General features: G+C 45.9%; 1 protein-coding gene across 1 annotated transcript; it reads left to right on the top strand.

Annotated features, from left to right (window-relative positions):
* The first annotated feature begins 80 nt into the window (after window positions 1-80).
* Window positions 81-16028, top strand: LOC137348479 (zinc finger protein 229-like). The gene is made up of 2 exons (XM_068013788.1): window positions 81-479; window positions 13834-16028. Exon 2 carries the CDS (start codon window positions 13970-13972, stop codon window positions 14870-14872), a length of 903 nt encoding a protein of 300 aa, XP_067869889.1. The 5' UTR covers window positions 81-479; window positions 13834-13969; the 3' UTR covers window positions 14873-16028.
* Window positions 16029-16455: the final 427 nt, after the last annotated feature.

The following is a 16455-nucleotide window of genomic DNA, read 5'->3' as shown; positions in this document are numbered from 1 at the left end:
AGGGCATGCACGTGACCTCTAATGAACCAATGGTTTTCTCTCCCGGATGTCGGGAGCAGTTGGGAAGAGGCACTTGAAGTTGGGCCCACCTGAAGCTGCAGTTTATTCATTGCGGTTTACGGAGCCCTCCGCCGGCTCCATCGCTCTTCGCCGCTGACTGGCTGCAGATGTGACTCACAAGCTCCTCCCTATCGCGCCAAAGGAATATATTAATTACAATAATTGATTTGATGTGAAATAGTTTATTTTATAAATTGAATCCTGTTTCTCTCATTGTTTTTCCCAACTCAGATTCATGGCCTCATTTGTTTTCTTCCTCTGAGCCCCTGAACTCCCTCTGACAGGGTCATGTTACCCAGAGCTGATTGATTGTCCTGGGAAGCAACAGGAAGAAGCTCAGAGGCCGGAGGGCCAAGGGAGCAGCGGCTTCTGGAAGCAATCGCGGCCTTTGAGGGCTGCAACCTGAGGCTGTCAGTCAGGTGAGTCAGTGTGAACCCCTGGTAAACTATTTATCATTTCAAAGTGAAATCAATGTTTCTTTTATCAACAAAACACTTCAACATTTGTCACTATTTTGTTTTCCTGCCCATCGTGTCTGTGCTGGCTGAAAAGCGAGCCACCCAGCCTAATCCCACCTTCCAGCATTTGCTCTGTTGCCCTGCAGATTATGGCACTTGAGAAGCATATCCTCCTTTTGAATGTGTTGAGGGTCTCTGCCTCAACTACCCTTTCAGGCAGTGAGTTCCAGACCCCCACCACCCTCTGGGTGAGAAAATGCTTCCTCATCTCCTGTCTAATCTTTCGACGAACCACTTTAAATCTATGCACCCTACTCGCACCTCTCTGCTAAGGTAAATAGGCCCTTTACATCCATTCTAACCAGGCTCCTCACAATTTTGTACATTTCAATCAAATCTCCCCTCAGCCTTCTCTGTTCCATGGAGAACAATAACAAAGAACAGTACAGCACAGGAACAGGCCATTCGGCTCTCCAAGCCTGCGCTGATCTTGATGCCTGCCGAAACGAACACCTTCTGCGCTTCCGGGGCCCATATCCCTCTATTTACTTCCTATTCATGTATTTGTCAAGATGTCTCTTAACTGTCGCTATCGTATCTGCTTCTAACACCTCCCCCGGCAGCAAGTTCCAGGCACTCACCACCCTCTGCATAAAAAACTTGCCTCGCACATCCCCTTCTAAACTTTGCCCCTCGCACCTTAAACCTATGTCCCCCAGTAACTGACTCTTCCAACCCTGGGAAAAAGCTTCTGACAATCCACTCTGTCCATGCCACTCATTACTTTGTAAACCTCTATCATGTCGCCCCTCCACCTCCATCGTTCCAGTGAAAACAATCCGAGTTTTTCCAACCATTCCTCATAGCTAATGCCCTCCAGACCAGACAACATCCTGGTAAACCTCCTCTGTACCCTCTCAAAAGCCTCCACGTCCTTCTGGTAGTGTGGCGACCAGAATTGCACGCAATATTCTAAGTGTGGCCTAACTAAGGTTCTGTACAGCTGCAGTATGACTTGCCAATTTTTATACTCTGTGCCCCGACCGATGAAGGCAAGCATGCCGTATGCCTTCTTGACTACCTTATCCACCTGCGTTGCCACTTTCAGTGACCCGTGGACCTGTACGCCCAGATCTCTCTGCCTGTCAATACTCCTAAGGGTTCTGCCATTTACTGTATACCTCCCACCTGCATTAGACCTTCCAAAATTCATTACCTCACATTTGTCCGGATTAAACTCCATCTGCCAAAGCTCCGCCCAAGTCTCCAACCGATCTATATCCTGCTGTATCCTCTGACAATCCTCATCATTATCCGCAACTCCACCAACCTTTGTGTTGTCCGCAAACTTACTAATCAGACCAGCTACATTTTCCTCCAAATCATTTATATATACTACAAACAGCAAAGGTCCCAGCACTGATCCCTGCGGAACACCACTAGTCACATCCCTCCATTCAGAAAAACACCCATCCACTGTTACCCTCTGTCTTCTGTGACCGAGCCAGTTCTGTATCCATCTTGCCAGCTCACCTCTGATCCTGTGTGACTTCACCTTTTGCACCAGTCTGCCATGCGGGACCTTGTTGAAGGCTTTACTAAAGTCCATATAGACAACATCCACTGCCCTTCCCTCATCAATCATCTTCGTCACTCCCTCAAAAAACTCAATCAAATTAGTAAGACACGACCTCCCCTTCACAACACCATGCTGTCTCTCGCTAATATGTTTGTTTGTTTCCAAATGGGAGTAAATCCTGTCCCGAAGAATCCTCTCTAATAGTTTCCCTACCACTGACGTAAGGCTCACTGGCCTATAATTTCCTGGATTATCCTTGCCACCCTTCTTAAACAAAGGAACAACATTGGCTATTCTCCATTTCTCTGGGACCTCACCTGTAGCCAATGAGGATGCAAAGATTTCTGTCAAGGCCCCAGCAATTTCTTCCCATGCCTCCCTCAGTATTCTGGGGTAGATCCCATCAGGCCCTGGGGACTTATCTACCTTAATGCTTTGCAAGACACCCAACACCACCTCTTTTTTGATAATGAGACTATCTACACTCCCTTCCCTAGGCTCATCATCCACCAAGTCCTTCTCCTTGGTGAATACTGATGCAAAGTACTCATTTAGCACCTCGCCCATTTCCTCTGGCTCCACACATAGATTCCCACCTCTGTCCTTGAGTGGGCCAACCCTTTCCCTGGTTACCCTCTTGCTCTTTATATATGTATAAAAAGCCTTGGGATTCTCATTAATCCTGTTTGGCAATGACTTTTCATGACCCCTTTTAGCCCTCCTAACTCCTTGCTGAAATTCCTTCCTATTGTCTTTATATTCCTCAAGTGCTTCATCTGTTCCTAGCCTTCCAGCCCTTACGAATGCTACCTTTTTCTTATTGACTATGCTCACAATATCCCGTGTCAGCCAAGCTTCCCAAAACTTGCCAAACTTGCCTTTCTTCCTCACAGGAACACGCTGGTCCTGGATTCTAATCAGCTGACGTTTGAAAGATTCCCACATGTCAGATGTTGATTTACCCTCAAACAACCGCCCCCAATCTAAATTCTTCAGTTCCTGCCTAATATTGTTATAATTAGCCTTCCCCCAATTTAGCACATTCACCCGAGGACTACTCTTATCCTTATCCACAAGTACCTTAAAACTTATGAAATTATGGTCACTGCTCCCGAAATACTCCCCCACTGAAACTTCGACCACCTGGCCGGGCCCATTCCCCAATGCCAGGTCCAACAACCCCAGCCTATCCAATCTTTCCTCATAACTGCATTTCTCCAGTCCCGGGAACATACTTGTAAATCTCCTCTGTACCTTCTCTAGTGCAATAACATCCTTTCTGTAATAAGGTGATCAGAACTGCACACAGTACTCATGTTGTGGCCTAACCAGTGATTTATACAGTTCCAGCATAACCTCCCTGCTCTTGTATTCTATACCATGGCTAATAAAGGAAAGGATTCCATATACCTTCTTAACTGCCTTATTGACCTGTCCTCCTACCTTCAGGAATCTGTGGACATTCACTCCAAGGTGCCTCACTTCAATTCTCCCGTTAATCATGTATTCCTTTGCCTTGTTTGACCTCCCCAAATGCATCGTCTCATACCTCTCTGGGTTGAATTTCATTTGCCACTTTTCCATCCACCTGACCAGTCTATCAATATCTTCCTGCAGCTATCCTCCTCTCTATGTACCACACAGCCAATTTTTGTGTTGTCTGCAAACTTCTTGATCATGCCCCCTACGTTTGCATCCAAATCGTTTATACCACAAAAAGCAGGGGACCCAGTACTGAGACCTGTGAAATGCCACTGGAAACAGCCTTCCAGTCACAAAAACACACATCAACAATCACCCTTTTATTTCTGCTATTGAGCCAATTTTGTATCAACCTTGCAGCATTTCCCTGGATCCCATGGGATTTTTTTTTTTACCAGTCTGCCATATGCGACCTTGTCAAAAGCCTTGCTAAAATCCATGTAGACTGCATCAACTGCACTGCCCTCATCTATCTTCCTTATTACTACTTCAAAAAATTTGATCTAGTTAGTCGAATGACATCTTCCCTTAACAAATCCATACTGACTATCCTGGATTAATCTGTGCCCTTCTAAGCTATTCTGTCTCTCAGAATTGATTCCAGTAATTTTCCCACTACTGAGGTTAAACTGACTGGCCTGTAATTATTTGGTCTATTCCTCGCTCCCTTTTTATGTAGAGGTACAATGTTAGCAGTCCTGCAATCCTCCGGCACCACACCTGTATCCAGTGACGACTGGAAAATGATGGACAGGCCTTCTGCAATTTCCTCTCTGGCTTCTTTTAACAGCCTGGGGTACATTTCATCCGGCCCTGTTGATTTATCAACTTTCAAGGATGCTAATTCCATTAAAGCTTCCTCTCTCTCTCTGTGTTTATCACATCCAGTACTTCACGCCCTTCTTCCTTAACTACAATATCTGCATCGTCCCCCTCGTTTGTGAAGACAGACACCAAGTATTCATTAAGAACCATCTCAGCATCTTCCGCCCCTACACATAGGTTACCTTTTTGATCTTTTATGGGCCCTACTCTTTCCTTAGTTATTCTCTTACTCTTAATGTATTGATAAAACATCTTTGGGTTCACCTAGATTTTGCTTACCAATATTCTTTCATGCCCTCTCTTTGCTTTCCTAATTTCCTTTTTGATTTCACCCCTCCGCTTTCTGTACTCCTCTTGGCTTTCTGTTGTAATGAGATCTCTGTGTCCAACATTACCTTTCCTTTTCTGTTTTATGTTAACCTGTAAGCTCCCTGATGTCCATGGGGTTCTAGATTTGGACATCCCACCCTTTTTCTTTGTGGAAACGTGTTTTCTCTGAATCCCTTGAATCTCCCCTTTGAATGCCTCCCACTGCTGTGACACTGATTTACCTCAAGTAGCTGTTTCCAGTCTACTTTTGCTAAATCACTCCTCAGCTTTGTAAAATTGGCCTTGCCCCAATTGAGAACTCCAGCTCCTGTCCTTTGTCTTTTTCCATAATTATATTAAAACTGACTGAATTATGATCACTACCACCAAAATGCTCTCCCACTGCCACTCCTTCCACCTGACCATCTTCATTTTCTAAACTTAGCCTAAAACTGCGCCCTCTCTTGTTGGACTTGCTACATACTGGCCAAAAAAGTTCTCCTGAATGCACCTCAAGAATTCTGCTCTCTCAATTCCTTTCACACTAAAACGATTCCAGTTAATGTTGGGGTAATTTAAATCTCCAATTATTACTGCCCTATTGTTCCTGCACTTCTCAGAGATTTGCCTACATATCTGCTCCTCTATCTCCCTCTGACTGTTTGGGGTCTATAGTACACTTGCAGCAGTGTGATTGCCCCTTTTTTGTTCCTTAGCTCAATCCATATGGCCTCATTTGATGAACCTTCCAACATATCATCCCTCCTCACAGCTGTAATTGTTTCTTTGACCAAAATTGCTACTCCCCCTCCTTTCTTATCCTCCTCTATATCACGTTTGAAAACCCTGTAACCAGGAACATTGAGTTGCCATTCCTGTCCCTCCTTCAGCCATGTTTCTGTAACAGCTATGATATCATACTGCCATGTGTCTATCTGTGTCCTCAGCTCATCTGCTTTATTTGCTATACTCCTTGCATTGAAATAGATGCCCTTGAGCACTGCCAAACTTTTTTTTCTCACCTCTGCCTTCCAGACTCATCCACTAATTTTCTGCCTTCAACTTTCATTTCTAATTTTGTCCCAACTGAGTCTACTGTCAAGTCCCCACCCCCTTGCCAAACTAGTTTAAACCCTCCCCAACTGCACGAGCAAAACGTCCCGCAAGGAACTCAGTCCTGACTCTTTTCAGGTGCGGCCTATACAGGTCCCATCTTCCCCAGAGCCGGTCCCAATGCCCCGGGAATCAAAAGCCCTCCAACCTGCACCATCTTTCCAGCCATGCATTCATCTGTCTTATCCATCTATTCCTGTACTCACTTGCACGTGGCTGTGGGTGTAATCCGGAGATTACTACTCTTAAGGTCCTGTTTGCTAATTTCTTACCTACCTCCCTAAATTCTGACTGCAAGACCATGTCCCTCTTTCTACCTATGTCATTAGTACCAATGTGGACCACGACTGCTGGCTGTTCACCCTCCACCCTCCTCAGGATACTCTGCAGCTGCTCAGTGACATCCTTGACCCTGGCAACAGGGAGGAAACACACCATCCTGGATTCACGTCTGCGGCCACAGAAACACCTGTCTATTCCCCTGACTATCGAATCTCCTATCACTATCTGTGCTCATCTAATTCTGGAATCTTGTTCATCCCTAATTTTAATTGCTGCACCACTTAGAGTCATAGAGTTATACAGCACAGAAACATGCCCTTCGGCCCATCTTGTCCGTGCCAACCATCAAGCACCTATCTATTCTAATCCCGTTTTCCAGCACTTGGCCTGTAGCCTTGCTTGGTATGGCATTTCAAGTGCTCATCTAAATACTTCTTAAATGTTGTGAGGATTCCAGCCACTACCACCCCTTCAGCCAGTGCGTTCTAGATGCCAACCACCCTCTGGGTGAAAATGTTTTTCCTCAAATCCCCTCGAAACTTGCTCCTTACCTTAAATCTATGTCTCCTGGTTAGTGACACCTCCAGTAAGGGAAAAAGTTTCTTCCTACACAGTGGCGCAGTGGTTAGCACCGCAGCCTCACAGCTCCAGCCACCTGGGTTCAATTCTGGGCACTGCCTGTGTGGAGTTTGCAAGTTCTCCCTGTGTCTGTGTGGGTTTCCTCCGGGTGCTCCGGTTTCCTCCCACAAGCCAAAAGACTTGCAGGTTGGTAGGTAAATTGGCCATTACAAATTGTCCCTAGTATAGGTAAGTGGTAGGGAAATATAGGGACAGGTGGGGATGTGGTAGGAATATGGGATTAGTGTAGGATTAGTATAAATGGGTGGTTGATGGTCGGCACAGACTCGGTGGGCCGAAGGGCCTGTTTCAGTGCTGTATCTCTAAACTAAACTAAAAAACTAAACTAAACTAAACTATCTACCCTATCTATGCCCCTCAATTTTGTATACCTCAATCATATCCCCCCTCAGCCTTCTCTGCTCTAAGGAAAACAACCCGAGCCTTTTCAGTCTCTCTTCATAACATCCTGGTGAATCTCCTCTGCACCCTCTCTAGTGCAATCACATCCTTCCTATAGTGTGGTGCCCAGAACTGTACAGAGTACTCCAGCTATGGCGGAACTAGCGTTTTATACAGCTCCATCATAACCTCCCTGCTCTTATATTCTATGCCTCAGCTAATAAAGGCAAGCATCCCATATGCCTTGCTAACCACCTAATCTATCTGTGCTGCTGCCTTCAGTGATATATGGACAAGTACACCTTTCAGCTGTCTTGTCCCTAAGGTCTGGAATTCCCTCCCGAAACCTTTCGGCATCTCTACCTCGCTTTCCTCCTTCAAGACAATCGATTAAACCTCCCTCTTTGACCAAGCTTTTGGTCATCTGATCTCTTATCATCTAATGTGGCTCGGTGTCAAATTTTGCTTCATAACATTCCTGTGAAGTGCTTTGGGATGTTTTATTACTTTGAAGACTCTATATAAATACAAGTTGTTTGTTGGCTGGATTCATTTGGGCAGAGGATGAGACACAGGTTCAGGTGGTGATGGACATCCTGGAGCATCATCGACCACCAATAATAATTATGTAACATATCGAGGACTCGAAATGGAAACATGCCCCCAATTAGAAGCATAAACAAAATTAATTCTTTTCTGAGGCAGAGAGGTGTGACCCAAGTCAAGTATCACAAGCATGTGTTTAACAAGACCTCATCATGTAGGACGAGTGAGTCCTTACTTGGTGTGAGACGAGGGAAAGTCTTTCCCGTGGTGTGCGGCCTCTATCACAATAATCACATCAGGCTCAGTGTCCTGATAGGTTTTTAAATCAGGTATAACTGGAGTCTGTCGTACTGGTGCCAGCGATTGTGCTTTGGGTGGATCCCATTGAATCCTCTCCACAGCAGCTTTCCTGGTGAGTAAGTCTGCCTGGTTATTACCATCACCCTCTTCACTAACTCCTGCTCCTGATGTACCTTCTCCTTACAAACAGAAATTTGTCCTGGACACTTCCCAGCAATATCCCAGATCATTGGGAGTTGGGAGTGGTGGGTGAGTGGTTTCCTTTCTGCTGTGGAGAAGCTGTGTTTTTGCCAGAGAGGTAGATATTCTGTGAGGGAATTACAACCAAAGGAAACAAAAAGCAGGAAACTATAGGCCAGTCAGCCTAACATCGGTTGTTGGGAAAATGCTAGAGTCCATTATTAAGGAAGAAATAGCAGGAAGTTTAGAAAAGCTTAACACAATCAAACCGATTCAACATGGTTTTGTGAAAGGGAAATCATGTTTGACGAATTTGCTAGAGCTCTTTGAGGATATAACAAACAGAGTTGATAAAGGGGAACTGGTAGATGTAGTGTATTTAAATTTCCAGAAGGCATCTGAACTGGAGGGGCACCCATATCCTGGGTGGGAGATTTGCTAGAGCTCTTTGGGAGGGTTTAAACTAGTTTGGCAGGGGGATGGGAACTGGAGCTACGGATCAGAGGATGGGATAGCTGTTGAACAGGCAGATACAGAGTGCAGAGAGTCTGTGAGGAAGGTTAGACAGTTGACAGGGCAAAGTTGCAGCCAGTATGATGGGTTGAAGTGTGTCTATTTTAATGCAAGAAGTGTCAGGAATAAGGGTGATGAACTTAGAGCATGGATCAGTACTTGGAGCTACAATGTTGTGGCCATTACGGAGACTTGGATATCACAGGGGCAGGAATGGATGTTGGATGTTCCGGGGTTTAGATGTTTCAAAAGGAATAGGGAGGGAGGTAAAAGAGGTGGGGGAGTGGCATTGCTAATCAGGGATAGTATCACAGCTGCAGAAAGGGAGGTCATCGAGGAAGGTTTGTCTACTGAGTCATTATGGGTGGAAGTCAGAAACAGGAAAGGAGCAGTCACTTTATTGGGAGTTTTCTATAGACCCCCCAATAGCAACAGAGACATGGAGGAACAGATTGGGAGGCAGATTTTGGAAAGGTGCAGAAGTAACAGGGTTGTTGTCATGGGTGACTTCAACTTCCCTAATATTGATTGGAACCTCCTTAGTGCAAATAGTTTGGATGGAGCAGTTTTTGTCAGGTGTGTCCAGGAAGGTTTCCTGACTCAATATGTAGATAGGCCGACTAGAGGGGATGCTATGTTGGATTTGGTGCTTGGCAACGAACCAGGCCAGGTGGCAGATCTCTCGGTGGGAGAGCATTTCGGTGATAGTGATCACAACTCCCTGACCTTTACTATAGTCACGGAGAAGGACAGGAGCAGACGGGATGGGAAAATATTTAATTGGGGGAGGGGAATTACAATGCTATTAGGCAGGAACTGGGGAGCATAAATTGGGAACAGATGTTCTCGGGGAAATGCATGACAGAAATGTGGAGGTTGTTTAGGGAGCACTTGCTGCGACTGCTGGATAGGTTTGTCCTGATGAGGCAAGGAAGGGATGGTAGCGTGAAGGAACCTTGGATGACGAGATGTGGAACAGTTAGTCAAGTGGAAGAAGGAAGCTTACTTAAGGTTGAGGAAGCAAGGATCAGACAGGGCTCTAGAGGGTTACAAGGTAGCCAAGAAGGAACTGAAGAATGGATTTAGGGGAGCAAGAAGGGGACATGAAAAAGTCTTGGTGGATAGGATTAAGGAAAATCCCAAGGCGTTCTACACTTATGTGACGAACAAGAGGATGGCCAGAGTGAGGGTTGGGCCGATCAGGGATAGTGGAGGGAACTTGTGCCTGGAGTCGGAGGAGATAGGGGAGGTCCTAAATGAATACTTTGCTTCAGTATTCACTAGTGAGAGGGACCTGGTCGTTTGTGAGGACAGTGTGAAACAGGCTGATATGCTTGAACAGGTTGATGTTAAGAGGGAGGATGTGCTGGAAATTTTGCAAGACATGAGGACAGATAAGTCCCCGGGGCCAGACGGGATATACCCAAGGATATTACGGGAAGCGAGGGAAGAGATTGCCGCACCTTTGAGTTTATATTGAGTTTAGAGATACAGCACTGAAACAGGCCCTTCAGCCCACCGAGTCTGTGCCGACCATCAACCACCCATTTATACTAATCCTACACTAATTCCATATTCCTACCACATCCCCACCTGTCCCTATATTTCCCTACCACCTACCTATACTAGGAGCAATTTATAATGGCCAATTTACCTACCAACCTGCAAGTCTTTTGGCTTGTGGGAGGAAACCGGAGCACCCGGAGGAAACCCACGCAGACACAGGGAGAACTTGCAAACTCCACACAGGCAGTACCCAGAATTGAATCCGGGTCGCTGGAGCTGTGAGGCTGCAGTGCTAACCACTGTGCCGCCCCGATGATCTTTGCGTCCTCACTTTCCACTGGAGTAGTACCAGATGATTCGAGGGTGGCAAATGTTATTCCCTTGTTCAAGAAAGGAAATAGGGATAACCCTGGGAATTATAGACCAGTCAGTCTTACGTCGGTAGTGGGCAAATTATTGGAGAGGATTCTGAGAGACAGGATTTATGATTATTTGGAAAAGCATAGTATGATTAGAGACAGTCAGCATGGCTTTGTGAGGGGCAGGTCATGCCTCACAAGCCTTATTGAATTCTTTGAAGATGTGACAAAACACATTGATGAAGGAAGAGCAGTGGATGTGGTGTATATGGATTTTAGCAAGGCGTTTGATGAGGTTCCCCGTGGTAGGCTCATTAAGAAAGTAAGGAGGCACTGGATACAGAGTAAGTTGGCTGTCTGGATACAGAATTGGCTGGCCCATAGAAGACAGAGGGTGGTAGTAGATGGAAAGTATTCAGCCTGGAGCTCGGTGACCAGTGGTGTTCTGCAGGGATCTGTTCTGGGACCTCTGCTCTTTGTGATTTTTATAAATGACTTGGATGAGGAAGTGGAAGGCTGGGTTAGCAAGTTTGCCGATGACACAAAGGTTGCTGGCGTTGTGGATAGTGTGGAAGGCTGTTGTAGGTTGCAACGGGACATTGACAGGATGCAGAGCTGGGCTGAGAAGTGGCAGATGGAGTTCAACTTGGAAAAGTGTGAAGTGATTCATTTTGGAAGGTCGAATTTTAATGCAGAATACAGGCTTAAAGACAGGATTCTTGGTAGTGTGGAGGAACAGAGGGATCTTGGGGTCCATGTCCGTAGATCGCTCAAAGTTGCCACCCAAGTTGATAGGGTTGTTAAGAAGGTGTATGGTGTGTTGGCTTTCATTAACAGGGGGATTGAGTTTAAGAGCTGCGAGGTTATGCTGCAGCTCTATAAAGCCCTGGTTGGACCACACTTGGAATATTGTGTTCAGTTCTGGTCGCCTCATTATAGGAAGGATGTGGAAGCTTTAGAGAGGGTGCAGAGGAGATTTACCAGGATGCTGCCTGGACTGGAGGGCATGTCTTACGAAGAAAGGTTGAGGGAGCTGGGGCTTTTCTCATTGGAACGAAGAAGGATGAGAGATGACTTGATAGAGGGGTACAAAATGATGAGAGGCATAGATAGAGTAGTAGCCAGAGACTTTTTCCCAGGGCGGAAAGGGCTATCACCAGGGGGCATAATTTTAAGGTGATTGGAGGAAGGTTTCGGGGAGATGTCAGAGGTAGGTTCTTTACACACAGAGTGGTGGGTGCGTGGAATACACTGCCAGCGGTGGTAGTAGAAGCAGATACATTAGGGACATTTAAGCGACTCCTGGATAGGTACATGGATGATAGTAGAATGAAGGGTATGTAGGTAGTTTGATCTTAGAGTAGGTTAAAGGTTCGGCACAACATCGTGGGCCGAAGGGCCTGTACTGTGCTGTACTGTTCTATGTTCCTTCGATAAGGTGCCACATAAAAGATTATTGCACAAGATAGGAGCTCACGGTTTTGGGGGTAATGTATTAGCATGGATTGAGGATTGGTTAGTGCACAGAAGACAGAGAGTCGGGAATAATGGGTCTTTTTCAGGTTGGAAAGACGTAATTAGTGGAGTGTCACAAGGATCAGTACTAGGGCCTCAATTATTTACTATCTATATTAATGACTTTGAAGAGGGGGCAGAGTGTAATGTATACAAATTTGCTTATGATACAAAAATAGGTGGAAGGGCATGTTATTATTTTTATTTAGGGATACAGCAGTGAAACAGGACGAGTCTGTGCCGACCAACAACCACCCATTTATACTCACCCTACAGTAATCCCATATTCCCTATCACCTACCTACACTAGGGGCAATTTACAATGGCCAATTTACCTATCAACCTGCAAGTCTTTGGCTGTGGGAGGAAACCGGAGCACCCGGCGAAAACCCACGCGGTCACAGGGAGAACTTGCAAACTCCGCACAGGCAGTACCCAGAATTGAACCCGGGTCCCTGGAGCTGTGAGGCTGCGGTGCTAACCACTGCGCCGCTCCAGGGCTGACCCTTTTCTCCCTCGGGTGGCCTCAGAAACACTCATGCCTCCCCGTCGGGGAATTGAACCCCGGTCTCCCTCGTGACAGGCGGGGATGCGCAGCACTATACTAACGAGTTGTGATGAGGACATAAGGAATCTGCAAGAGGATATAGATAGGTTGAGTCAGTGGGGAAAAACTTGGCAGATGGAGTTTCATGTAGGAAAGTGTGAAGTCATGTACTTTGGTAGGAAGAATCAATTATTTAAATGGAGAGAGACCCCAAAAAAGTGCAGCACAGAGGGATCTGGGTGTTCTCGTGCATGAAACACAAAAGGTTAGCATGCAGGTGCAGCGAGTAATTAAGAAGGCAAATAGAATTCTGGCCTTTATTGCGAGGGGGTTGGAGTTTAAAAATAGGGAAGTCTTGTTACAACTGTACAGGGTGTTGGTGAGGCTGCACCTGGAATACTGTGTACAGTTTTGGTCCCTGTATTTAAGAAAGGATATACTGGCATTGCAGGCAGTTCAAAAGAGAGTCACTAGGCTGATTCCTGGGATGAAGAGGTTGACTTATCAAGAACGGCTGAACAGGTTAGGCCTTTATTCATTGGAGTTCAGAAGAATCAGAGGTGATCTTATTGAAACGTACAAACGTTAACTCTGCTTCTCTTTCCACAGATGCTGCCAGACCTGCTGAGTGGTTCCAGCATTTCTTGTTTTTATTTCAGATTCTGAGGGGGCTTGACAGGGTAGATGTTGAGATGATGTTTCCACTAGTGGGGGAATCTCAAACTAGGGACATAGTTACAGAATAAGGGGACACTCATTTAGGACTGAGATGCGAAGGAATTTCTTCTCTGAGGGTAGTGAATGTCTGGAATTCTGTACCCGAGAAAGTTGTGGAGACTAGATCACTGAAAGTATTTAAGGAGGAGGTAGATAGATTTTTTAAATATCGGGGAGTTGAGGGCTATGAGGAGCTGGCACAAAAGAGAAGTTGAGGTCTGGGGCAGATCAGCCATGATCTTATTGAATGGCGGGGCATGCTTGAGGGGCTGAATGGCCTCCTCCTGCTCCTATTTCTGCTTCTTATGTTCTTATGTCCGAATAGATGGTGATTCTATCTTATGGTTTGAAGAGCTGTGAGCTAGTTGGATTTTTACGACATTCTGGCAGTTTTCATTGTCACTTTCTGGCATCAGCCCCAAAAATTACCCGATTTCATTCAGCTTAATTTCACAACCTGCTTTTGTGTTTTTATGGTTCTTTCTCACGCTCCCTTTTCCCTGTTTTAAATTCATTTTACAGGTATTAGGGGAGTTTTTGCAGGTGGGAAGCTAAAAACAAATATCACTTCAACATCTGACAGTCATTCACTTCATCGGGATTTGAACTGGAAGGGAAAAGCACCGTTCACAGTGGGGAGAAACCGTACACGTGTTCTATGTGTGGACGAGACTTCAGCCGATCATCTGGTCTGTCGAGACACAAGCACAGCCACACTGGGGAGAAACCTTGTAAATGTGGGGACTGTGGGAAGGGATTCAGTTACCCATTTGAGCTGGAAATTCACCAGCGCATTCACAGCGGGGAAAGGCCATTCACCTGCTCTGTGTGCGGCCAGGGATGCACTCATTTCTCTGCCCTGCTGAAGCATCAGCGAGTTCACACTGATGAGAGACCTTTTAAATGCCTGGACTGTGGGAAGTGTTATAAAAGATCTGGGGAACTGACGTATCATCAACGCGTTCACACTGACGAGAGACCGTTCAGGTGCGCTCACTGCGGGACTGGGTTCAGGCGATCATCTGACCTCACTGTACACCAGCGGAGTCACACTGGGGAGAGGCCGTTCACCTGCTCAGTGTGTGGGAAGGGATTCACTCAGTCATCACAGCTCACAGCACACCAACTTGTTCACACTGATCAGAGACCTTTTAAATGTTCTGACTGTGAGAAAAGCTTCAAAAGCAAAAGGCATCTGGTGACACATCAGCAAGTTCACACTGGGGAGAGACCATTCACCTGCTCTGTTTGTGGGAAGGGATTTGGCCGTTCATGCTACCTGCTGATCCACCAGCGAATTCACACTGGGGAGAAACCGTTCACCTGCTCTGTATGTGGGAAGAGATTCACTTGTTCATCCAACTTGCTGATCCACCAGCGAGTTCACACTGGAGAGAAGCCGTTCACCTGCTCTGTATGTGGGAAGGGATTCACTTTTTCATCCAACTTGCTGACACACCAGCGAGTTCACACTGGAGAGAAGCCGTTCACCTGCTCTGTCTGTGGGAAGGGATTCACTGGGTCATCCAACCTGCAGAAACATCAGCAACTTCACAAGTGACTGGTTGGACTCTGCTGTTATTACTGCTGATGGTGGATGATACGAAACTTGGAAGCAGTGTGAACTGAGGAGGATAGTGTAGAACCTCAAAAGGACACAGACAAGTTGGTGGAATGGGCAGACAGGTGGTAGATGAAGTTGAATGTGAAGAAAAGTGAAGTGATTTATTTTGGTAGGAAGAACATTGAGAGACAATATAGAATAAAGGGAACAGTTCTAATGGGGCTGCAGGAGCAGAGGGATATGGGTGTATATGTGCATAAGTCATTGAAGGTGGCAGAACTGGTTGATAGAGCAGTTAATAAAGGCCAGGTTACTGAATGCTTTATTAATAGGGACATAGAGTACAAGAGCAAGGAGGTTGTGTTGAACATGTATAAGACACTAGTTAGGCTTCAGCTGGAGTACTGTGTCCAATTCTGTGTGCCGCACTTTCTGAAGGGTGTGAAAGCATTAGCGAGGGTGCAGAAAAGATTCATGAGTGGTTCCAGGGATAAGGAACTTTAGTTATGAAGATAGATTGGAGAAGTTAGGACTGTTTTCCTTGGAGAAGAGAAGGCTGAGAGGTGATTTGATAGAGGTATTCAAAATCATGAGGGGTCTGGACAGAGTGGATGGAGAGAAACTGTTCCCACTCATGAAAGGATTGAGATGGAGAGGGCACAGATCTCTTTCATGCAGCGAGTGGTTCGGATCTGGAATGCACTACCTGATGGAGGCAGGTTCAATCGAGGCATTCACAAGGAAATTGGACTGTTATCTGAAAAGAAGAAAGTGCAGGGTTACGGGAGAAGGTGGGGGAATGGCATTGGGTAAATTTCTCATATGGAGAGCTGGTGCGGATAAAATGGGCCGAATGGCCGCCTCCTGCCCCATAACAATTTTGTGATTCTGTCATTACATCCAGGACTGAACCGTGTTCATTCTGACATAGAAATCATTGAAATTTACAGCACAGGAGGAGGCCATTTGGCCCATCATGTCAATCCAACCTAATCCTACTTCCCAGCTGTTGGCTCGCAGCCTTGTAGGTTACGGCACTTCAGGTGTATGTGTAAGTACTTTTTAAATGATCTGAGGGTTTCTGCCTCTACCATCCTGTCAGACAGTCAGAGTTTGTTTCTGCTGATAACCCCTGTAACTGGGCTGGAGTTCAGTCTTCTGGAAAACTGAAATAAATCAGCTTTGTTTTAAACATGCTGTTGCAGATTTTTGTCTTTCCACCCGAGTGTTTAGCATCACCTGGCTGCAGCTAAGAAAAGACAATCTCTGGAGGATTGTACGGCAGGAACAAACCTTCAGGGTCACACTGAGAGGGACAAACAGCATTTTGGTCTTTCTCATCTCTCTACTGAGAGCAAAGTCCCTGTGTGGGTTAATCTGAGGTGTGTAAGAAATGTGTCCTTGCTGCTCTCTTCCATGGTTCAGAGCTCCTGGGCATGGAACAGAAGGCTCCTTTACAACTATGTTTAGAGTCAGGAAGAACAACAGTGAATGCTGGAAATGTGATATCAAATCAGACATTGGTGTAAAACTCTGATCTATTCCTGACTGAAAGTGAAACGGCAGGTTTAAGTTTCCAA

This window comes from Heterodontus francisci, chromosome 34 (assembly GCF_036365525.1).
Source record: "Heterodontus francisci isolate sHetFra1 chromosome 34, sHetFra1.hap1, whole genome shotgun sequence".
Lineage (NCBI taxonomy): Eukaryota > Metazoa > Chordata > Chondrichthyes > Heterodontiformes > Heterodontidae > Heterodontus > Heterodontus francisci.
The sequence above is the reverse complement of the archived record's forward strand: the minus strand, read 5'-3'. Positions and strand labels throughout refer to the sequence as shown.